Source organism: Henckelia pumila, chromosome 1 (genome assembly GCF_033568475.1).
Source record: "Henckelia pumila isolate YLH828 chromosome 1, ASM3356847v2, whole genome shotgun sequence".
Classification (NCBI taxonomy): domain Eukaryota; kingdom Viridiplantae; phylum Streptophyta; class Magnoliopsida; order Lamiales; family Gesneriaceae; genus Henckelia; species Henckelia pumila.
In genome coordinates, this window is record NC_133120.1 from 153,186,173 (window position 1) to 153,210,781 (window position 24,609).

General features: G+C 40.0%; 3 protein-coding genes and 1 long non-coding RNA gene across 9 annotated transcripts; all 4 read right to left on the reverse strand.

The window, feature by feature from the left end:
* Nucleotides 1–1,232: 1,232 nt before the first annotated feature.
* Nucleotides 1,233–6,008, reverse strand: LOC140876004 (uncharacterized). The gene is made up of 3 exons (XR_012148634.1): nucleotides 5,802–6,008; nucleotides 2,858–3,578; nucleotides 1,233–1,499 (listed from the first exon to the last, which is right to left on the reverse strand). It is a non-coding gene; the product is annotated as an uncharacterized lncRNA (long non-coding RNA).
* A 6,070-nt stretch (nucleotides 6,009–12,078) lies between these two features.
* On the reverse strand, nucleotides 12,079–13,660 carry LOC140874241 (uncharacterized). Its single transcript, XM_073277521.1, has 2 exons — nucleotides 13,382–13,660; nucleotides 12,079–13,308 (listed from the first exon to the last, which is right to left on the reverse strand). Exons 1-2 carry the CDS (start codon nucleotides 13,658–13,660, stop codon nucleotides 12,079–12,081), a joined length of 1,509 nt encoding a protein of 502 aa, XP_073133622.1.
* Nucleotides 13,661–14,948: 1,288 nt separating this feature from the next.
* Nucleotides 14,949–20,361, reverse strand: LOC140880706 (serine/threonine-protein kinase rio2). Of its 6 annotated transcripts, none has more exons than XM_073285415.1 (14): nucleotides 20,273–20,361; nucleotides 20,046–20,089; nucleotides 19,770–19,857; nucleotides 19,644–19,690; nucleotides 19,473–19,543; nucleotides 19,202–19,315; nucleotides 18,948–19,123; nucleotides 18,734–18,822; nucleotides 17,690–17,807; nucleotides 17,370–17,443; nucleotides 17,183–17,230; nucleotides 16,804–16,972; nucleotides 15,702–15,827; nucleotides 14,949–15,470 (listed from the first exon to the last, which is right to left on the reverse strand). In XM_073285415.1, the coding sequence occupies exons 3-14, from the start codon at nucleotides 19,851–19,853 to the stop codon at nucleotides 15,144–15,146; spliced, it is 1,443 nt and encodes a 480-aa protein (XP_073141516.1). In that variant the 5' UTR covers nucleotides 19,854–19,857; nucleotides 20,046–20,089; nucleotides 20,273–20,361; the 3' UTR covers nucleotides 14,949–15,143. The 6 variants fall into 6 exon arrangements, with proteins under 6 accessions (XP_073141516.1, XP_073141492.1, XP_073141507.1 ...); XM_073285391.1 differs by having other exon boundaries at nucleotides 20,046–20,144; nucleotides 20,273–20,329; XM_073285406.1 differs by having other exon boundaries at nucleotides 20,046–20,124; nucleotides 20,273–20,327.
* A 2,645-nt stretch (nucleotides 20,362–23,006) lies between these two features.
* LOC140874242 (uncharacterized) lies at nucleotides 23,007–24,182 on the reverse strand. The gene has a single exon (XM_073277522.1). It carries the CDS (start codon nucleotides 24,180–24,182, stop codon nucleotides 23,007–23,009), a length of 1,176 nt encoding a protein of 391 aa, XP_073133623.1.
* Nucleotides 24,183–24,609: the final 427 nt, after the last annotated feature.

The following is a 24,609-nucleotide window of genomic DNA, read 5'->3' on the forward strand; positions in this document are numbered from 1 at the left end:
CAATGGGCTCAAAAGCCCAAAGACTGGCCCAATAACTTCCATGGCCCCCAAGCCCATAAAAATCATTGGACTAATTTAATTAAATTTAAATAAGCTCAATAACAAATAAATTCAACCCAAAAGAATTTAAATGGAGCCCAATTAAATTTTGGGATTTAATTAGGCCCATTAAACACTTAAACTTAATAATTAACTTAAAAATAAAATACCCGAGCCCGACTAACTTAACCCAGACCCGGACCCAACTAACTTAACCCACTTACTTCCAGACCCGACCCGGACCCATAATTCGACTCGGACCCGCCCTGAAAACCCTAAACCCGTCGCCCCTCCCTTGTTTCTTCTCGGCCGCGAGCAGCAGCCACTCCTGGGATGCTGCCGGCCTGCTTCGGCTGCCCCTGGCCGGAGCGCCGCCGCCCAGACGTAGCCCACGTCTGGGCGGTTTGAACCTGGCCACTAACCCAGCCCCATGCACCCTAGAACCCTTAGTCGAACCCTCCTTCCCGTGAACCCTAATCTGCGTCTCCCATGGAACCCATCTGAACATTGTGGTTTCCTGGGCTCCTTTGGCTCAAAACACTCGAGCCATTCGAGTCCAGGCCACCCCCATACCGCCTAGGAACCCTGACCAGCAGCCTAGACGCAACCATGGAGGAAAACATGAGCATGAACAACCAAAAACAACAATAACCGTGCGCCTTCAATCATAAAACGAACCTTTTTTCTGAAAACTTTGAAATTTCGATGCATACACAATACACACACCATAATATCTGATATAGTATGAAAAGTAGGGAAGAAAATCATGCCTTGCACCGTAGGTTGAAGAGAAGAAGGCGCGTGGAACGATTCCGGGACGACGGGGCGACGACAACTTGGCTTGGAGCTTCAAAAACGTGGCTATGGAGTCCTAGGGGGTGATGGCCGATGAAAAAGATGATGGAGATGGTGGGGTGGCGGCTGAGTGATGGTAGTGGGGTTGGGTAGGTTAGATTAATATAGGTTTTTTTTAAAAAATAAATAATTAAAATTAGTTAGATAGATAATATAATTTAATTAGATAGGTAATATACATAAAATATAAAATTTTAAACTCTTAAAAATACAAAATAATAAAACATAAATCCCGAAATATAAAATTAAGGGAATTTTAAAGATAATAAAAAGTCATTATTTTGGCTTATTTTAAATAAAAACGGACTCCTAAAAATATATAAAATTAAATACATCAACAAAATTTCATCCGAATATGTACAGAAACTAATGAATTGTCAATGAAACTTTCTCGATATTGAAATCCATTAACCGTAAGACACAGTTCGCATTCTCTGTCTTTGTAAGACAATAAATAAATCATCCCATCAAATTCATTCTTGAAAATTTACAATCGCGCCTCACTTATCACATCAGCAGCTTCAGTTGTTGAGAACAATATTGTTTGCTTCCCTTTGAGAGTTTGAGTGCCTCAGATATCACCAGCCCTGCCACATATCTCCCAACTGAATAGCAATAAAACCACACATTCATAACACAACACAGACTGATTTTATTATCATAAAAGTGGACCACATTGATTTTCCAAAAACAAAAAAAGTAGATAACATTGATGTAATGAAAACGGTATTCTTAGTTACCAATCTTAGCATCTGTGGCACCCCAAAGAATCGTTGTTAAAGGCTAAATATTACTTTAATAATGTGTTTCAATAATAAGGCAATTATGTGTTTATGTGATTAAAGGAGACATGATTACTGCCTGTAATTAGGCAACTGAGTCAAGACTCAAGACTAAGTTGATTAACAAAAAACAAAACCATTGATTAAGTAATGGCCATGACAGGTTAACTGAAACTACTATAAAGTTTATATTAAGTCTTCTAAATAAATAAAATAAATTAAAAATAAAAATAGTTGACAGCAAGAACAAATTTAAACAAACTATTAACCTCAGACAGGCCAAGATCAATTCTTAAAAGACTTTGAAAATTTTGATGTAGCATACAAAATTGAGTAACATTCTAACAAAATAGAGTATTTTGTTGATATCATGGCAGAACACAACGTAAACCAACATTAGGCACATACCGTGCTGAACATAATTAAAATAGAGTCGAAATCAGTAAGAAAGAAAGGTTCAGATTAAGGAAAACAATTGCATTAGGGAAAACAAAAGGCTTTTACAATTCTGGTAAACTATGTTCTTTCCTTCAAACATCATCATAAATAAGAATTGAGACCTGACTCAAATAAATGATAACAATCCCAATTTCACATGAATCAGATAACAATACTTGTCGTCTTGTCCTCAATTACAATATCGAGATGGCCAGTGATACTGGCCGAAGAAAAAAGAGAATGAATAGGTTATGACTTACAGGGGTGCAAACAAATCAAGCTGACTGGCGAGTTTTTCGAGTTGACTCGATAAATATTCAATTCGATCAAACTCAAGCCAGACTTGAACATTTTCAAAATTTTTCCAAGCAAAATTAGAGCCTATATAATTTTTATTCAATCAGCTGAAATCCAAAGACAGGAGCTTTGTAAAGAGAACCAACTGCTAAAATGGCATCTGATCTGACATCACTACTAATTTCATATTTCCTGTTTGTGTCAAAAGAATTCTGATCCCCAAATAATCTCACAAATACAGCGTTTACATCTGAACAAGCTAAGTATGATGACACGTGATGAAGGAAAAACCCATCAAAACACAGTAAATCTAAGAGCATAATAAACTATTGATCCTAGAACAAAAAATGAAATGAAAAACACAATCATCTGAACCCCACTAAAACTCAATAAACAGAAAAATGATTAATGGAAGTTCAATCTTAAATTCAATTGAAAATCATTACCTAAATTCATCACCGGCCGAAATCTTTCTTCTCATCATCAATTTGCCGTTTTTGCTTCTCCACCATCCTATCAATTGCCGCTTGCACAACATCCCTTCCTCCAATAATCAACCTCGTTATGATTTCTGGGTCATTCTCAAACCTTGCATCCTCGAATTCCTTCCGCGCATTCTCTCTCAAAACATCTCGCCACATAACGCCTCGAGAGTCGGGCCAAATAAAGAATCGGGTAGCTCGGATGATATCTCTATACAAACTTAGCGCCTCCCATCTTGTGCTGGTAAGTCTTTGCCGATTAAGGAGCTCGTTCTCGTCATCATCACGTTTTTTGTCGTTTTTGACAGTGTGCCTGTCAAGGAGTTCGTCTAGGGTATCAGGTCCGTTGTGTAATAGGCGGTGGTGAAGGTGGGTTACGGTGGTTCGAAGGTGGTGCACAATGGTGCCACCTGCGCGACGACTTTGGAGTTTGGTGGTCATCTGTGTCCCAATTGTTGGACTTCTTTTGGGTTGAATTCAGATTTTTCAATTTTTTAGACTTAAATTCCAATTATTTTTCAAGAAGTTACTCTTTTATGTAGGATCTAATCAACCCCAGGTAGATGTGTAATTAAAAATTAGGACAATCCACGTGGGATGCTTATTCAGAGTAGAATATGATGTCAGTGGTGAATTGTTTGGTTGACATAAACTTGGCTATTGCGATTTTCTGGATTACAATGACCTGAGACACACAAACAAATGGGTGAGAGAGAGCCAGAAAATTTTCACGTGAAGCCCCTATCAAGCCTTGGGGTTAATCTTACCATAGACATACAACTAACAATTTTATACAAAAATCACAACAACAGAAGGACAAGATCCCAATGGAATTCTTACTGATCCAAAACATCATAGGTCCTAAAAGGGGGTAAAAAAAAAAGGAAAAAGAAAAGAAAAGAAAAACCAGCCAGTTACTGCAAAACTAAACATTTTCAAAGCCTCAGACATAAATATCACTAATCTTAAAAACAGAATACAGTTTGTGCTGTGTGCATACACACACAGAGGCCACAATTTATTAAACCTATAACATTTAAACATAATCCTTTATGAATCTCAAACATTACTTTTTGTATTCCATATGTTGGATAAATCATGAACTACCCACCAAATAACATCTAAAATTATCACAACCCACAAACTTTGAGTATGCAACTGCTTATACATATATGAAATACGTACTTCAAGATGATCATTACAATACAAACCAATAAAAAAAACAAAGAAAGAGGATAAATTATTTTTGGCTCTTTGGGCTCATGAGGTTTGTGTACTCTCGAACTTCCCTTTGCCCTCCTACCACCAAAAAGATTTACATAGCTTCGGCTGGATACCTCATAGTCCTTATTTGCATCAAAGCCCAACAACATCCTTAGTTTCAAGAATAAATATTGTGTATGTGATTAATAAGACGAAACACACGATTTATCCTTCAAGTCAAACTTACATATATGAACTTTGCAGTCAAGCTATTGAAAGAATATCAACAGATTTAAATTAATGAAATAAAAATGAAATATATAACCTAATGGTAAAAATCCGCGTTAAGAGATAAATTTAAAGGTTGTCACTTGTTACCAAGAAATTTGCTTGCATATGCCAAACAGTGTTCCTCTACACTTTATCAAGCTAGGTTAGAGCACTTTTCAAACTAAAAAATCAATACAATATTTGATGATTAAAACATAAACCCGTGTGCAATAATCCGATCATTAAAATACTCGTTTGCTTAATATACATATCATTGATAAAATTAAAAAGTAGAAATTCATGTATGAAATACAAAACCCGGGTTTGATTTTGCGTACTGGGACAAAAATAGTATAAATTTGTCTAATACTCTAATTGTCTATAAAGAGGAAACATAGATTAAGGTAATATTACAAAAATAAAACTTCAATGATAATAATACAGGAGAAAATTGTTACCAAAAAATCTGCTTTTATTAACTAAATAGTGTTCTTCTGCACATTTTATCAACCAAGTTGTGAGCTTTTCTCTAACTAACGGTAGTCCTATCCAAATCAACCACAAATTGCAGATCAACTGGACGAAGAAAAAGATTAACAAAATAAATTATTCGCATGTGAAAAAAACCCTTGATTTATACTCAAATATTAGATTTCTCAAAGTTTCAAGGGAATCTAGCTACAAAGAGAAAACGTGCTTTGCAATAGAGTTTAAAAATATCACACCAGAAGAGATTTTACAAAGCCATAATCCAAGCCACCAAACCTACCGTAATAACCCGACAATAAACAGGAGGAGGTCAAATACGGATCAAAATCATCCTCATTAAAGAAAAATCAGATATTGAGATCGAATCAAGCAACCGATGAAGCATTTTGCAAATAATAAAAGAACAAAATCCAGATAACACGGCAAACCCACGTGAAAGCAACACTGAGGAATGAGATCGAGATCTTGAGCAGCCCAAAAAAGAGAGCAAACGTTGATGGTGGACATTTGAAAATGTTGGGGACGATGGTTTTCGAAGTTGATGGGCTATGGAAAATATCGGTCCTATAATCTCCTTAATTTTTTCCAAAATCACAACAATGTTAATTGTTCATTCAATGTGAAAAGACATTTTAGCAGTCACAGACAATTTCCACGCAATGTGAAATACAATGGTTGAGTGCAAAGCGCAGTAATATATATACACTAGTATGTTCACCGGAGTTGTTGGCTGAAAGATATCAAGGGCGGTAGGTGAGGAAGAAAGCAATGGGAGAGGCGAGCAATCAACTAGATATGGAACCGATTAGAAACACTAATCGAAAAGAATAAAATCATAAATAGACTATCTTCATTTTGTACACACAAAAAGAATAAATAATCTGAGGAATCCATTAGAAACCCTAATCGAATAACACTTAGCGAGAATCAATTGGCACAGACAGACCTTGGTAAAATTTTCACCGGAGCTTGGGCGACGGGCGGCGGAGACCGGGAGACGGCGTGGAGAGTGCTTCGGAGACTAGCGATTGATGGTGTGTGAGAAGAGAGAGTGCAGCGTTCTGAATTTTAAATTGTTGTTTATTTATTTAAAAATAAATAAATAATGAGGCGGTGCGTCAGGTAATCGCCGGCGCAACGGCGCCTACCATGCTACGCATTCCCCTTTATATATACACACACAACACAAGTGCCTCGACGTGAGCATACATATTTATGATGTTAAATTTTTTTTGTGTACGATAATTTTGGTGTACAAAAAAAAATTATTTATTAGAATATGATGTTTATTGATTGATGGTGGTTTTGTAAAACCAGGGCCCGGGCAATCAGGAAAATGAAGTGGGCCTGACGTGGTAACTGGGCTAATGGAGGTAATATATGAGCTGTCATTCCTTAATCAAGATGATCTGCACACCAAGGAAGGGAATAAAAAGCACGTTGGTGGGGCGCCGGAGGGGTTTTCTGCGGGGCCACTCCGATGCTTAAGTTAGAGTTAGAAATAGAGTGGGCTTTTTAGAGAAATGAGTATAGTGCTTTGGAAGTTTAGATGAACATACCTCTACAAATATCTGTGACCAGGTATTTATAGGCCTTGGAGTGAGAGTGTCACTCCGCAATTCCAGGGTAGTGGCCACGATCTGGATCGTGGGTGCGGTAGTTGCCCACGTTTGCCTGTCACGTACGATGAACCCGAAAAGCTCGGATTTATGATAATCGTGGGGATCATGCCCCTAAAACACGGGCCTTATCTAAGTCCTGCAGACCTGGTTTCCCGGGCTTCTGAGGCCCCTGGCCTGCCTTAATACGGCTCTGCCACTCCGGGGCATTCGTGGCCCTGCCCCCCTGGCTTACCGGGGCATCATTACTCATCCCAAAAATAGTCGGGATAGAGTCTTACTCGCTGTCCTGACTTACAGTCCGTCACCCTTGCTTTAATACAACCCTGTAATCCCTGACTCTTTATGTCCCTACCCCCCGGGACATCACTACTCATCCCAAAAATAGTCGGGCTAGAGTCTTACTCACTGTCCTGACTTACAGCCCTGCCCCTGGCTATTCAAGGTCTTGCTACCACGGCCTTCCTGGGGTATCCCCATTAATGTCTAAAATTTATAGGGCTGACGTTAACCCTAGAATTTGAAAAGACGGGCAGGTGTCAGAGGACGTTACCTGTCCTTTCGACTGCCCGCGTCATCATTACGCTGCCCGGTTCAACTTCCCAAGGTCACCCTTACCCTTCGATCATCTTTTCATCTACGGCCAGAATTAAAGCTCTTCGCCTATAAATACTAAACCCCTTTCTTCACTTTTTCTTTACTTTCCCTGTTCACGTATTCCTTCCCTGCTTCTAAGCTTCTCCGGCTCCGGCGACTCCGCGTAGCAAGCTTGCTTTCTTCTGTAAGTTTTCTGTCTATCTTACCTTAAAGTTTCCTTGTCCCTTGAACATGTCAAATTCCACATCTTCAACCTTCGGTGCCCACGTTCGTGGCTCCTCTGATATAGAATCCGAGGCCTTACGCCACGATTCTCCCCCTCCTGTTACCTCCCATGTCCAATCCACAGTAGCCCCCTCCTCATCTTGTCCGAAGAAGGCTAAAATCGGGCCTTCTAAGGACAAGGGTAAGACTAAAATCTCCGACTCTGGGCGGCCTCTCCTTCCTTTGTCCAAACCAAACCCCAAAGGTCCCTGGTTCTCCCACTTTACCAGTACCCTACGCCCGGAATCCATAGAGGAACTTAGGCTTATGGGTAACATTCCTCCTGCGTACTCTATTCTCATTCCGGGGCCCCTAGGCCGGGCTGACCGGCCGCCCAAGGGGTTCTATACCTTCTTCAGGGAACAGCTCAGGAATGGGCTTCGTTTCCCTATTCATCCCTTTTATTACAAAATTGCTTCTTTTTACAAGGTTCCCTTGAACCAATTTCATCCCAATGCCTTCCGTATGATGGCTGCCACTTACGTTCTTTTCAAAGCGAACAACTTAGCCATCACCCCTCTCATCTTTCACTACTATTATGCCTGCCGTTTCACTGAGATGACTTTCTCTTTGAATGCCCGGTAGAATGCCCAGTTTCTAGATGATACCCCTTCCTCTTGGAAGGAATGGAAAGAAAGATTCTTTTATATTCAACTCCTTGGTGCCCGAACTAGACCTACCCAATTCTTGACAGCCCTTCCTCTTCAGCCCGAGCTCCCTAAAAATTATAAGTTGGAGGAACCCTACCTCCGATCCCAAGAGCTAGTGGAAAACCAGAAGTTTCCTTCAGCCCCTCTCCTGGAGGAAAAAAGTTTGAATGACTACGGGCTGGGTGCCCGGGTAACGGATCCGGTTGACCGGATTATTGATGAATATGATGACTTGGCCCCAGTCTTTGGTATGCTTTACTGTTACCATGTATTTGCTTCTCTTACATGCTGTCTCTAATGTACCGATTTCTATCATTTTTGCACAGCATCCCCAGCCCCGCCTAAGAAGAAAAAATCTCGACTGATGAAGCAGGCCTATGCTCAGAAACGGGCAGCCGAGAAGGCAGCTGCCCGGGAAAAAAAAGAAGCCAGGTATGCAGAGGCAGCTAGAAAGACCCGAGTCCTTCAACTAGCGGAGGAACGCAGGGCTTAACAAGCCCTAGGTCAGGAGGCTGCCACTGCCGTTGTCACCCCCGAGGTCTCCGCTCCTTCACCTTCTGTTGTTCCCTTGCCAGTTCTATCTGTGGAGGCAGGGGTGATGAATGATCAGGCTCCTTCTGCTGCCGGTCCCTCCTCTCCTTTGACGCGGAAGAGGAAGGCCATAGAGGAGCCAAAAATGGTCATACTTAGTGACCCAGAAGAGGTGGCTCCTTCCTCTCCATCTTTCCCCCCCTTGGCCCCCTTCTACCAGGCTGCCCAGGGATCTAGTCCCTTTGGTGCGAAGGAAAATATATTCCAAGCCGGGGCCTCTAGCCGGGGAGTACGGATGCTGAAGGACCTCTTGACTTCTGCGGAGCAACTCCACCTCTACAAACAAAACCCGAACGTGAAGTATTTCGAGGGCACCAACCGGGTTATATCCATAAGTTTACTTATCCTAGCCTCAAACGTGTTCTGTTTTCTATTTCTAATACCTCTGCTTTCAGGGACTGCATATGCTGGTGGACAGCTATGAAGACGCGACCAGATTTGGTCGGATTGAGACTGATCGGGCACACGTAGAGGCTGAGAAGTCTCGGGCTGCCGCGAAGTTGATCAAAAAACTGGAACAGGACTTGATGATGGCACAACAAAGTCATGATCAAGCGGCGTCTAGCCTCCGTTCAGCCCTGGAGGCAGCCCAGCAAGGTCTTCACTCTGCTCAGCTAGACCGTGCCCGCTCTGAAGCTGATCTAGGGCAGGCTCAAGATGCTCTAGCCACCACTACGGCTGAGTTGAGGGCGGCTGAGAACCGAGCTGCAGAGGCTCAAGCTGAAGCGGCCAGTGCGAGGGATAAAGCGGAGAAAGCCGTGTCAGCTCTGGAAACTCGCCTGAAGTCAGAAGAAGAGCTCAAAGCAGTTTTTCTATCTTCTGCTGAGTTTCAAGAGGCAGTGGTGGACAGATCGTACACCTTTTTCCAGGTCGGATTTTACAAATGCGAGATCAATTCGAGGAAGCTGGCCTATGGTCTTTTGACAAGAGAGATTTTCCCGACTTGGATAAGGCCATCGACTCCCTCCCCGCCACCCAAGGAGCTGAAAATGCGAAGGCTGCCCCGACTCAGACAACTGCAGATGTTGGTCCCTCTAATAACCCCGCAACATCCCTCGTGCACTTCCCGCAAGACATATTCGGTTTCCCCTTCCCCCAAACATTTGAGCAAAGGGCCCTGGTAGGAACGCCTATACAAGCTTCCTCCCAAGATAGCAAACCTGGCTGCATGTCTTCGTATGATCCGGGCTCGTCCTTTGTCCTCCGGGAGATTCTCCTGAGTTAGGTACTTGACAATCGGGGCCTTCCATGTGTTTTCTTGGAGGACCGGCTCCCGGGCTTCTATGGCAGCCACCGTTTCCCTTTGCATAAGGGATTCTCTACTATCACCTTCCCCAACGGCCGCTCTTTTAGCCAAGGCGTCTGCTTCCATATTTTCTTCCCGGGTATCTGCTCTATACTCCAAGTGTTGAAACTGGCCCCGAGCTCTTCAATCATCTTACAATATTTTATCAATTTCTCCTCTCGGGTACAGAAGGTTTTGTTTACTTGCTGAACAACCAACTGAGAGTCAGAATAAATTATGATATGACTTACCCCGACTTCCCGAGCTCGTTGCATCCCAGCTATCACAGCCTCATATTCAGCTTCGTTGTTGGAGGCCTGAAAGTCTAGCTTCATGGCTATCTCAATCTTCTCTTGGGCAGGTGAGATCAGGATGATCCCCATACCACTGCCTCCAACACCACTTGCTCCATCTACAAAAACCCTCCATACTTCCTCTTGGCCAAAAGTGGCCACCTCTGTCAAAAAATCAGATAAAGCCTGGGCTTTGATGGCCTTACATGGCTGGTACTCAATATCATACTCTCCCAATTCCACCAACCATTTCACGAGCCTCCCCGGGGTATCTGGGTGAGTCATAATGCGTCCCAGGAGGCTATTAGTAAGAACAGTTACCGGGTGAGACAAGAAATAAGGTCTCAATTTCCGGGCCGTTATTACTAGAGACAAGGTCATCTTCTCAATCTCCGTATATCTAACTTTCGCCCCCTTCAAAGCATGGCTGACATAGTACACAGGCCTCTGATCTCCCTTTTCCTCTTTTATCAAGACAGTGCTGACCGCCTTTTCTGTAGTGGACAGATATAGGCCTGCTCGTTCCCCTGGTTCCGGCTTAACCAAGATAGGCAAGCTAGCCAGATGCTCCTTCAACTCCTGAAAGGCCTGCTCGCATTGCTCAGTCCAGCCAAACCTCCGGCCGGTTAATCACTGTACCTCCTTAATAGATGTTGGTGAAGGAATTTCCCGCAACAGCTTCACTTTTTTTCAGGGTTGACTTCTATCCCACGTTCAGTTACCATGAACCCCAGAAACTTGCCACTTTTCACCCCAAACATACACTTGGTCGGGTTCAATTTGATCCCATACCGCCGAACTGTCGCAAAGGTTTCCTCCAAGTCGGGTAAGAAACTATCCCGGGTCCTGGACTTCACCAATATATCATCCACATATACCTCCACATTTCGACCCACCTGTTCCCGGAACACTCTGTCCATCATCCGCTGATACGTAGCTCCTGCATTTTTCAAACCAAATGACATCACTACGTAGCAGAAAGTACCTCCCGAGGTGACAAAGCTGACTTTGTCTTGATTTTCAGGGCTAAAGGAATTTGATGATAGCCCTGGTATGCATCCATGAAGCTCAGCAACTCACACCCGGATGTGGAGTCCACCAACTGGTCAATTTAGGGTAAAGGATAGCAATCCTTGGGACAGGCTTTATTTAAATCCCGGAAATCCACACACATTCTCCACTTCCCAGTAGCCTTTGGTACTAGCACTACATTGGACAACCAAGTAGGAAATTGTATTCCCTTGATGTGCCCTGCCCGCAGTAGCTCTTGAACCTGCTTCGCTATCACTTTATCCTTCTCGGCCCCAAAATGTCTCTTCTTTTGTAAGACAGGTCGGGAACCCGGGCTGATGTTTAGTTTGTGTTCTGCCAACTGAGATGAAACTCCCACCAAATCACCCTGAGTCCAGGCGAACACATCCTTATTCTGAATGAGGCAGCCTCTCAATGCTTCAATCAACCATGCGTCTAAATCCCGAGCTATTTTAACAGACTTCCCTGTTTGCCCGAGCTCTATCTCTACCTCTTCATACTCGGTTTTAGATTCCTCCACAGAACAGACTTCTCTTCCCCCCAGGGCTCCTTCCTTTCTATTCTATCTTGCCCTCTTGTAATCTATCTTCACTGTCTCGGCATAGCATTTTCGAGAGGAAGGCTGATCTCCTCGGACTTCTCCGACCTTATCTCCCACTGGAAATTTGATTTTTTGATGGTAAGTTGAGGCTACAGCTTTGAAAGAGTTCATAGTCGGCCTACCCAAGATGACATTATAGGAAGAAGGTGCTTCCACTAATGTGAATCTTTTCATGACCGTCCTCTTCTCATCTCCTGATCCCAAGGTGATGGGCAGCAACATTTCCCCTTGGGTGACGGTGTGCCCGGCAAAACCATACAAGGCGGTTTTTACCTGGGTCAACTCATAACACTACAAATCCATCTGCTCGAATGCTTCTTGAAAAAGGACATTTACTGAGCTTTCCGAGTCAACGAACACCCTTCGAACATCATAATTGGCGATCCGAGCTTGTATAAGCAAGGCGTCATTATGTGGTAAGTTTACTCCCTCCAGGTCTTGGGGTCCAAATGTGATGATTGGCCCCGCACCCTGCCTTCCTTCCTCCACCCCTAAACTTTCTCTCCGACTCCAGGCCTTCCTAGCCCGGTTGGAATCTCCGTCCGTAGATCCTCCCGATATCATGTTAATGATACCTTTGGCTGGCCCGTCTCCAGATGTTTTGTCTTTTTTTGCATGATTCATTTCTTGTTTCCCCTTTTCCCGAGAGCTGGTGGCATCCCGGGGAGGAATCGATGTCTGTGACCCCCGAAGCCAAGGCACGCTTCGGGGCTTTTTTGGGACCGGCCTACCATCTCTAACATAAGGCAGTTGGTGTCTTTGCTGCAGAGTTCGGCACTCACTGGTGTCATGAGTGCACTCTTGATGAAGTGCACAGTACTTCCAGAGCTTCTCCTTAGAAACAAGGGCCTGCGTGTCCACCCTTTCTTCACACATATGAACAGCCTTATCTCGGGTCCCTCGGTGCGAAGCATACCGGGACAATCGCCCCATGTGATCATGGTTCTCTCTACTTCTTCCTTGTTCCCGACCTCCCTCCCGCCGGGCCACCTCCTTTTTTTGCCTGTGAGCTTCCTCCATGTTAATGTATTTTTCAGCCCGAGCCAGCAAATCTTCGAAGGTCCGGGGTGCTTTTTTCACTAGTGATTTGAAAAATTCCCCTTCCCGAATACCTTGAGTGAAAGCCGTGATCTTGGTCTCCTGGGCACAAGTCGGGACCTCCAAAGCAATTTTGTTAAACCTTTTGATATAGGTTCGTAGAGACTCCTCTCCTGACTGCTTTGCTTCAAAGAGGCTATAGGCAGTTTTCCTATACCTCTTGCTACTGCCGAAGTACTGCAAAAACACTTGCTTGAATTCTGCAAAGGATTGAACACTCTGGGGCTCCAACTTCTCAAACCATCTTTGGGCAGAATCCACCAAAGTGGTTAGGAAGACTTTGCATTTGATCTTATCTCCATAGCAATGTAACATGGCTACATTTTCAAACCGAGCCAGGTGCTCCTCTGGATCTGTGCTCCCATCGTACTCCCGGATTTTTGCCGACTTGTAATTCAGTGGCAAGGGTTCCTCTATCACCTCCTGTGAAAAAGGGCAACCCGGAATTTTGATAGGGCAAGCCATTTTGGAACCCCCCCTCCTCCAACTTCTGTACCTTCCTCTTGAGTTCATGCAACTCATCCGCCATGGACGGCTGTATTGAGTGCATCCAAGAGCTTTCTTCTTCTTCTCCTTCTCGAACCTGGGCAGTAGGGTTTGGATTACCCTGATTCCCTTCTTCCTCCACTGTTATGTTCTTTGATTGTGGCTGCTTTGCAGCTATCAACGACTTTCGTACCACATCTTGGACATATGATTCGAACTGCTCCACGGGAATGGTAATATTCCGTCCTGGCTGGTGGTCTCCAGGTGATGTTTGATCATGAGAAGCCATATCTATGTCTATAGAACAAGCTTTCCCACAGACGGTGCCAATGATGATGGTTTTGTAAAACCAGGGCCCGGGCTATCAGGGTAGTAAAGTGGGCCTGACGTGGTGACCCGGCTAGTGGAGGTAATATATGAGCTGTCCTTCCTTAATCAAGATGATCTGCACACCAAGGAAGGGAATAAAAAGCACGTTAGTGGGGCGCCGGAAAGGTTTCCGGCGGGGCCACTCCGATGCTTAAGTTTAGACTTAGAAATAGAGTGGGCTTTTTAGAGAAATGAGTATAGTGCTTTGGAAGTTTAGATGAACATACCTCTACAAATATCTGTGACCAGGTATTTATAGGTCTTGGAGTGAGAGTGTCACTCCACAATTCCAGGGTAGTGGCCACGATCTGGATCGTGGATGCGGTAGTTGCCCACGTTTGCCTGTCACGTACGATGAACCCGAAAAGCTCGGGTTTATGATAATCGTGGGGATCATGCCCCTAAAACACGGGCCTTATCTAAGTCCTGCAGACCTGGTTTCTCGGGCTCCTGAGGCTCCTGACCTGCCTTAATACGGCCCTGCCACTCCGAGGCATTCGTGGTCCTGCCCCCCTGGCTTACCGGGGCATCAATTAGACACGATTTTATTAAGATAATTTGTATTTTGAGATCACACTAGTTGGAAAAAAAAATATTGAGAGAGAGATGAAAATTAATAAATAAATCCACGTAAACAAATGTTATGAAAATAAAAACTGTAAATAAACTTTGGTTTGTCATTGATATACCAAGATTAATTAGTATATTTTACTCAAGTTTAATAATATAGTATATATTGAAGATTTTATAATACTTGTCGAAAAATTCAAAATTATGATTAAACATTCAAATATTAAACCATTCAGGCATATTTTTCGCTCATTTTAGATATTATTATATAAAATATTTTATACAATTTTATAATTAATTTAATTTAAATATTAAAAAACCGCTTAAACGTCCACACAAGTGCCTAGACGCTCGTGTTTTTGCCTAGTTATTGCAAAAAAAAAAAATTACGAAAATTGGTCTCAAAGTACGGGAAGAAAAAAAAATTCTGAATACTCGAGAAAACTTAATGCCATGCCATATGATCATAGCAAGGCTTTATCATCAGGACTAGGACAAGTGATGAGGTAATTAAATTCATAATATTGTTTTAAATCTCCTTTGATGTGTACCATATAGCCGTATAGGGGGAAAAATATATAATTTCTTGGCCCCAAGTAAATGGAAAATCAGTGTGGGTTGTCAGATAGCACGCCTAATGGCTCATACAAAATCATTACTTTTTATAAATAATTCAATTTTAGATCAAACACAACCCGTTGATAATAAAATCTGCATGTCAAAATTGTACTGTGTTTTTGCTTCTATTCCACAAGCAAAAACACCGTCTGCATATCACACATTATGCCATAATCAAATAATTTCACCATGGTTCACTCCACTTGAAGCATATTTCACCAGCTGCTAAGCTGCGTCTGGATCTTTGAATTATAAGAGGACTTCCCACCTTTGTCCTTGTAAGTGTTTCTTGAAGTTATAGCCTTCCTTCTCCCACGAGCTGATTGAATTGCACATTTCCGTTGTTTATTTAGACTTTTTATCAGTTCCGGGTTTTTGCTATCATGTTCTTCTTCTTCTTCAGAACCAGAATCACATCTGCCTTGGGTTTCAACCCTTGTATCATTCCCGGACTCGTCCAGTCCATCTTCCCTGGTTTCATGCCCTATCTGACTATTTTCCTTACAGGTATCTTGACTACAGTCAAGTTTAAGATCTCCTTCCTGCAAATACAATTTTTGGTTCACTTAATCACTTTGAACCACCAATTAAATCTTGATATATCAGTCTTATTCAGAAGCAAAGCTAATATATCAACTCCTGTCATCACATTTCTTGATATTCACCACAAGCCTAAAGTGGCGGAATCATACGATATAAAGTAAATACATAAATAATAATAACCTCCTAATATATTATATATTATATAAATAACTAAATAAGTGAAGAATAACCTTTCCATTCAAACACAAGGACTCAAAATTTGATGAGCTCACGTCACTAGTCCCTTTGACGGTGTCTCCATCATCGAGTCCTTCTGAATCTGAATTTGGATCCTTCTCAACATCCACGTCAATGAACTATAAAAAACAGCAGAGACCAGAAGTTTTTACAGCAGTCATAACTATTTTTACGTCAAAGATACTTGAACAAAGATTTATCATTTTGAAGTGAAACTACACGAATAAACAATTCAAATCATATATACAGCTAGCAAAATATAAAATATTCAAGATCCAGTTATATTAGGATTGTCATTTCTTAGAAAATAAACAGCAGAGACCAGAAGTTTTTACAGCAGTCAAAACAATTTGGATCCTTCTCAACATCCACGTCAATGAACTATATAAAACAGCAGAGACCAGAAGTTTTTACAGCAGTCATACTCATACCTATTTTTAGGTCAAAGATACTTGAACATGGATTTATCATTTGAAAGTGCAACTACACGAATAAACAACTCAAATCATGTACACAGCTAGCTAAATATAATAGATTCAAGATCAAGTTAAATCAGGATTGTCGTTTCTTAGAAAATAATCAACAATCCATTTGCTTCATTGTTCCCCAGGTAAGAAACTCTGAAGAATGATAAAATTGCAGTTTTTTTTACAGAACAAACTTCTTCGTTCCTTTTTCGAGTGCAGCAACATATGATGAGGCGTTCACCGAAAGGGACGAAGTTTAGATTATATAAATTTAAACAATGTCAGAATATTGAGTGGTGTTAGAAACCTGTTTCACTAAAACAGGTTGAATCTGAAAAAAGTATACGGGATCACATAATCAATGAATATCTAAGGACTAAGGAGTCGAACAGAAAAATTATAATGCCACAATCAGAGTAGCACGATGAGAGTGGAGGTCAAATGAGAATGTTTGAAATAGATTTCGGCCACTTAAATTCACAAGAGCTGGGACAATTAGAGAAAAGTAAACAGAGAAAAAATTAAGGTTCAGCCCTGGTGATGGCCTTTGATACAGCACGGTGGAAGATATTTAATTCAAAATTTAAAAGAAGAAAAAAAATCGATTGCAAAGGAGAGATTTTAGCACCTTCGCAATGTCATCTTGATCCTTCCTAGTAAAACCACTAGCTTCAAGTTCCTTGTCCAGGAATCCTGAAACTTTCTTTATGTCTGAAAACTGAGGCCGGCAACCTTCATCTGAGTCTACTTCTGAATCGTCATTTGCAACTTCAGTTTCATTAAAGGAGAGATTGAACCTAATGGAAAATACCATAGAATAAAATACAAGTTTAGCCATAACAAAAAATAGTTTACCCTATCACATTGAAATTCCATGAAAATCATTGAGTTACTATAGAATAATCGGTATCTAGAAAATTGAATTGCTATTCAAGCAATATGCTAGTGCTTTTACACGGTTTCAGTATTAGAACTCAGATATTATCTTTTGAAAATAACCCACCGACCTCTTTCCAAAGAACTTAAAAATGCATTCAATATCACGGTCAAAGTACCTGAAGGAAAAAAGAAGGAAATTAAATCTCAATCTGAAACGTGTCCATGATAACATACATTGAAATTAGCATCCTAAGTAAAATAAATAAATAAATAGCAGCACAAAGAGATCGTATATAGATGGTAAAAACATTATACATCTCTGCATTTCGATGAGAAACCGAAACCATTTGAGGAAAATCAATCATCGTGACTTTCTCATCATCATCAACCTAAACACAGTACATCAAAAAGAAAAAAGAAAAAAAAGAATCAGATAATCCGTAAACATGCAGTAAAACACGAAGCTAATAACTTTGAGATCTCCAAGTTTATATTTAAGAAAAAAGCATAATGGACAAAAAGGAAGCAACTCAAACCAAAGAAACAAATCGTTTAAGATAAATAAATAAACAAAGAAAACGAATCACATTAAAAATATTCAAGTAAATGTGCTACGAAAGCCCTGCAGCACTTACCATGATGTTGAATTCATTGAAATCACAATGAATTAGACCATGTTCTGCTAACCGCACGATGAGACCGAGGATTGTTTCGAAAACTATGTCTGGGTTTTGAAATTCTTTGACCTGCACACTATGAAACAGGATCATATAGACAACTCTAAAAGAACACATCATCAATTCCTTAAAAGTGGTTGTCCGCATAAAGAACATTTAGGTCGGCCAGTCTTTCTATTTGGATTTTTTGCAAAAGAGAACAGAAACAACCATAATTGCATGTCATCTCAGCTGATAAAAGTCAAAACTCTTTAAAAAAGCCCAAAAAGAAAATAATAATAATAATAATAAAAATAAATCAAGTTCTGACGCTAGACGACCTGGTCCAACAATAAAGTTTCCTAACAAATTTTTACAAACTAAGAATAGTTAGTTGAGCTAGTCTTTTCAAATTGGATAATTGCATGCCATTTTGGCTGATCAGACCCATAACTATTTGAACAAGCAAAAAGACATCGAATTAGAATTGTTCGAATACAATTAAGTTTCCTATTTCCTAACAAATTTATACAGGCTGAAGTTTACTTGTAATTCGTATCACCATCCCTTCACGAGTTTACTAATTGATTTCTGGATTACATCAAGTAGTTGAACTTCAACTTTCATTGAAAGTAATCAGGCACAATAAATCACATAGTCACTACATCATCGATCCAGTAAATCGTCTCTCTGGTCTATTTAATTTACACCACTAAAAATAATGGCTTTTTCATAATAGCTACAAACTTAATACAAATTTCCCAAAGCTGCATTACGTACCCTTTCAGCAATAGTTTAGTAACCTCCAGAGAACAAATTTTACTCTATAACTAGCAGAATATAATTTATGTGTTCTTTTGAGGTGGTAATATAACCAGAGATAACAAAAAATGTTATCTTGTATCCTTTCTCATTTGGAGAGAAGATGAAATTCGAACTTCTGGCATCAAAACCTGAATTTTCATGGCAGAGTTCCAGACAAAAAATTCTCCACACACACGGCCAATGCGAGGTAACACTTACAGTGGATAACCTTGGATGCGTGACATGATAACACAGTGCCGATTGCAATCCACAGCATGTGGAACAGGAAAGCCATGTTCATCTAGAGCCTGTAAAGAATGGTATAAAGTAAACAAAACTAACTCAATGTGAATAGCAGAAGTAAAACAATATTTGTTTCTTCTAACAAAGGAATTAAATGAGAGAGTAAAATAATAATTAAGTATAGGGAAACCTTCATAAAGGCGAATTCTTTAAGAGCAGCTAATCGTGACAAATACAGCCAATTATAGCTGCTTCGATGTCTTAAATAATCACGTTTAGACTTGACTGCCCTAAATGAAGTCCTACCAAGCCTGTGTAACTTCATTACAAGAATTGTACCATCTTCTGTAGCAACCTCAAATATATCTTTAACATAAGGGAATTTTGTTAGGGTTAAAAACTAGGGAAACTGTAAAACATGAATAGAGTGAGGGGCAAATATACCAGACTCCTTCCCCACACCGATTTTACGACCAACGGCATCGAAGACTCCACGATTAACCATTGTCTTTATAGCGAGAAAATCATAGCCCAAGTAAGTGAGCCGAAAGCCATCATCTGCTCAAGATACAACTCAGTGGAATCAGATTTTATTGAAGGAAAAGGTAAATAGAATAATTTCTTTGAAAACTAATCAGCAATAATAACAACAATAATAACCTTCAAATGCCTAAAAACATAACGAACAAAAAAGAAAGACGAGGAAGGTACAAACATTTGGAAGAGTCGTGATGCAATAGCTTGTGCTTAAGCAAATTCTTCAAAACTTTATAAGTACCCCCATGCCTGTAAGAGAATGCATAAACTCAGACTAGACAGGAAAAATGAAAGAGAGTAAACACAATCTTTGACATAATAAAAAAACCTTTGATTAAAATGCACTCACTTGAGGGATGCGATTCGGTCTATCAACTCTGATGGCACGATTTCATGCTAAACCAAAACAAACCTCTTAATTATAATTATGATTAAACAAAAAACAAATCTGTGCAAATACGAATAAGAAACAAACATTGCGCATGCCCATTTCGACGGCGGTGAGAACCCTAAAATCATCTTTGGAGAGATATCGCAGAGCATCCACATCCAGCTTCATCTTTCTAGGAAGAAATTAACCAGTCTAGGGGTGAGTATTCAGTCAAAATCAAACCAACCGAACTGACATTGTGAAAACTGAACAAACCAAAACTTTTTTCGACCATCCAAACCGACCGAGTTTGACCTAAAACCGAAGTAACAGAAATAACCTATTTTTTTTCAAAAAAATAAATAAATACTAAGGATTTACCGTATCAATTGAGGTTTGCTTCAATTCGGAATTCCAGCAAAAATCTGGAATCCATATTGGCACACGAGCTTAGTTTTAACTGCAAAAGAAATCACTATCCTACAATTTTTTTATAGCTTTTTGATTCCAAATTCCAGAAGCACCGAGCCACAACTAGAGCCATGAAAAAAAGCATACAGAAAAATTCCCCATATTTCCATGAGAATCAAAATAAAACAAGGATTTACCGTATCAATTGAGGTTTGCTTCAATTCGGAAGTGAGTGGAACAGGGAAGAGACTCGGGAGAACAATCGATTGACGAAGATGAAACTAAATGGACCCTATTCAGTATTCCCGCATTGTTAAAGCCCAGCCCAGTATCAAAGTTCAGTGGCAAGCCCAATAAAAAAATTCAAATTTAATCGGTGCTATTCCCTACATTTTTAATTTTATTTATATTTATTATTAACAAAAATAAATAACAAGAAAAAAAATTATTTAAAAACTATAAAGATTATTTAAATTTTTTTAGAAAAATCGGCTTTTGGTTCGTTTCGTTAACCAAACTAAAAAACCGAAAAGTAAAACGAATTAGAAAAAGGGTAATGCTACATGTACACGTAGTCTTACATATTGGGTTACACATGACACCTAAAATTACATGATTATTCCCACTTGATTTGGATAAAAATATTTCAAAAATGCATGTAGAATAATCATGTAATTTTAGGTGTCATGTGTAACCCAACGTTGTGTACATATAACATTACTCTTAGAAAAATCGGCTTTGGTCAGTGATTTAAACTTACATATCTTTGATATCGTATCTATAGAAATTCTTTAATGTATAATGTATCCAAGCATAAAATTATTTTCTTGAATTTCCCCCTTTTGTATGTCACAATTTGTGGCATAGAAAACTAAAGGTGTTTCTTTTTCTTCTTTTCTTTTTTTTTTCTTTTTTGTTTTTGAAATAAAACTAAAATGATTCTAGTGGTTGCATCATGCATGAAAAGGTCTCTCTCCCTTTTGCAGCTATAAATTGACCCCATCCATTTCAATTCTCTTGCATGTTCCAATCTCTCCTCTCTTTTCTTCACTAGTTTTATCCCTTTCTCTTATAAATCTCCTTATTTTAATCCAATTATATATATACCCTCAAAATCCAGTTGAAATTCCCCCAGTTTTCATACAACATGTCGCCAGCTGCTCTAAACATTTGTCAAGAACTGCAATCTTGTTTAGAACCTAAGTTGATCCAACAAAATCATGACAACAGATTAAACTCTCCATTTGAATCAAGATCAAGCAAAACATGTGCACCACTCGTGTCACGCCCCGAGACCGAGACGTGCCACCGGCGTTGTTTCAAATTCATACAAATTATAAAACAACCAGCCTCGTAGTACAGTATAAACCAAACCAGTCTATTATCATAAATAAACTTCAAAACATTGTCTTACAACTCAATAAATCAAAATAACAAAACCAATGCGAAAGCGTCTAAAAACTTAATAACAAAATATTAATGCAAAAATCCCAATAATAAAAATAACGAAATTTAGTCTTAATATTCCTCTATCACCATCCCCAAAACATATCTTGCTCACGAACTTCTACATCATCATCTTCATAATCTGGGAGGAAAAAAGTAAGGGATGAGTGTTTTGGGAAACACTCAGCAAGTGGGGGCCGTTCGAGACATATACCAAATATATGCATAACATAAAATCATAATCGTGAACATGAACATGAACATAACTCAATACTTGGGCCATCGGGCCATAACATCATCATGATAAATAACTTTCAACACATGAACATAAGCACTGAAATTCATCTCCTTTCCATGATTTACTGTCTCCTATATGTTAATCCTCTAAGGAGCGAGGCCATGTCCAATATGTTAATCCTCTATGGAGTGAGGCCATACAACGGTTACAATCCCACCGTATAAGGGTCATATCATTATCATATCCATTCGAATCATAACAGTGCTTGACAACATGCATGACATAACATGAACCAACATGACACAAACAAAAGACACATGCTCGAACGAATTTCGAAAACCAAAATACCATGACTCATCAATAAATATTTTTAAAATCACATCAAAAAATATACATACAAAAGCCCACTTACCGTAAATATGTACAGAAATCAATAACCTTGCAAAGCCTGGATCGAGAATTCAAAAGAAAACTCGGAAATTCAGAATTTGATTATCTCCAAAAATTCCACTATGCCTCCTAGACCACGTGTTGAAAGCTTATTGGACAAGCATGCACTAGATCCTTCAATTCCCTCGGCCAATTCTCGATCAATTGATGGCACAAGCTGACAGAATTTCAAAACATAAATTGGCTACCCTATATTCCCACGTGTATATGGAGAGAACCCAAAAATTGGAAACAAGACAAAGTACCTTTCCCAAGTGGCAGCCTTAAACGATAAAACAATTGGAGAAATTGAATGAATTTCTATGGAAATTCTCAGCCGAGAACAGAACCTATCAGCTAATTGAGTTTTTCGAAAATAAAGAGAGAAAGTGAGAGACTTTTGAGCGTGAATATTGTGAAGGTTGAGTCTGTATTTATAGGTACACAAGAATTAATGATAAAGTAGAATTAAGACTTTCAAAGTTTAAAAAAAAATCTATCTCCCAAGATTTGATCACACCTAGATCTTGATCACCTATCTTAATAATATTTGTAAACTAATTATCAAGATACCCAAAATTTTTATTCTATCTCCAAAAATATCTCGATGACATAAAATATACTAATACAAAATATTATAAATTAACTATTATCACAAATAAATAATTAAACAATAAAAGATCCTAAACGTAATTTAGAAAAATTACGGTTTTCACATTCTCCCCACCTTAAAAGAAGTTTCGTCCCCGAAACTTTATTTAACTTAGTATTAAGGGTCGTTAAGAGAAATTGTTCGGTCGGTTACTTAGGTGCAAGCTCTAACATCTTACGAACCTCTTAGATGTAAACGAATGGGTGGCGCCAAAATCGAACGAAACAGATAAAGAAACATTGTTTATTAGAATGGTACCTTCCACGACTTTGTTCGTACCTCTCGCGTTGTCTTGAGTAATGGCATAGACACGAGCATTGGGTTTATTTTCCTTTGATTGGCCTTGAGTAGTAGTAGTAGCATTTGGTCCTGTCTTTGCCTTCATGGGTTCGGGACATTGAGCAATTCGGTGTCCCATTTTTCCACAATTGAAACAGGCACCAGTGTTCCGATGGCATTCCCCTTCATGTCGAAGGTGGCAGGTGGTGCATAGCTTGATCTGTGGACGGTTTGGAGCAGAATAAGTCTCCTGGAACGATTCACCAGACTGGTTTGGACGCTTGGACACTTGCCTGTTCGGAGAAGATTGGCTCGTCAGAGGTCGTTTGTTGTGGAAGTCATTCTCACGGCGCTTGATATCCGATTCAGATCGGATGGCCGCTCCCATCAAGTCTGCAAAGTTGGCAGGCTGAAACACTGCTAACGCAGAATGGATTCGGCTATTCAACCCCTTTTTGAAACGGTGCAGTTTCAGATCATCATCTCCCATAATGGTTGGGGCATAAGATCCAAGCTCATTGAATTTAGAAGTGTACTCCACCACTGACATATCTGAAGATTGCGTGAGGTTTTCAAATTCACTTAGCTTCTGAATTCGAACCTCAGCTGGAAAATATTGCTTCAGAAACGCAATGCGAAACTGTTGCCATGTGATTGCTCCAGCAGCTAACATAGCAGGCGAGACAGCTTCCCACCATTTCCTTGCTTTATCCTCCAGAAAAGGGATTGTTACCTCCACCTTAAGTGCTTCAGGGACTTCAAGTAAACGCAATTGGTCCTCCATTTTTTTCATCCAATTTCTTCCCACCTCTGGGTCAGCATCTCCCTTAAACATTTCAGTTTGGTTCTTACGGAGCGATTCATAATGGAATTTTACTCCGTTCTGAGCAGGTGGGGGAGGTGGCGGATTGCCGTTGCCATTGGTATTTCCCATCCCTTGGAGGGTCGTTGCTACTATTGCTGCGATAGCCGCAAGGTCTTCTCGGCTCAGATTGATTCCTGGAGGTGGATTCGCATCATCTCCACGATTGTTGTTGCGTGTTCTTGGGTGTCTTCCGGCCATTTCCTACAGTAAGGGAGTTCTAAGAGTTTGTCGAAACAAGATACTTTAAAAAGAAGGAAATAGCAGAATAAATGAATCAATAAATATTCCAAATGAATAAAAGTTATTTTATTGATTCCCAAAATGTCATGAAGGTGAACGAAACAAAACAAGCTAAGTCTCAAAAATACTAAGATATCCAAACCATGCTGAATAAAAATCAACACAGTGCTGAATAAAAGAACTAATCTAGGTAGTAGCTCTAGTGATAGTCATCTTCCAAAAATGAAGAAGAACGAATTACGATCAGAATTTAAACTGATGAACAATTTATAATATGTTACTCGGGCAGTATTGATATCAAGCGAAATTTTCGGGCAAATTTTCCAAAAATGGAAAATTTTGAGATTTCTTTCTGGGCAGAAACTACAAGTCGAGGGTGTCGTGG

Coding starts and splice junctions, on each gene's coding strand:
- LOC140874241 (XM_073277521.1), bottom strand. CDS start 13,660: ATGGCTTCTCATGATCAAACATCACCTGGAGACCACCAGCCAGGACGG. Junction 13,309..13,381: donor TGCATGAACTCAAGAGGAAG/GTACAGAAGTTG, acceptor CCTTTTTCACAG/GAGGTGATAGAGGAACCCTT.
- LOC140880706 (XM_073285415.1), bottom strand. CDS start 19,853: ATGAAGCTGGATGTGGATGCTCTGCGATATCTCTCCAAAGATGATTTT. Junction 16,973..17,182: donor TTTAAGTTCTTTGGAAAGAG/GTCGGTGGGTTA, acceptor ATTTTCCATTAG/GTTCAATCTCTCCTTTAATG. Junction 15,471..15,701: donor CCTTGTGTTTGAATGGAAAG/GTTATTCTTCAC, acceptor TTGTATTTGCAG/GAAGGAGATCTTAAACTTGA.
- LOC140874242 (XM_073277522.1), bottom strand. CDS start 24,182: ATGGCCGGAAGACACCCAAGAACACGCAACAACAATCGTGGAGATGAT.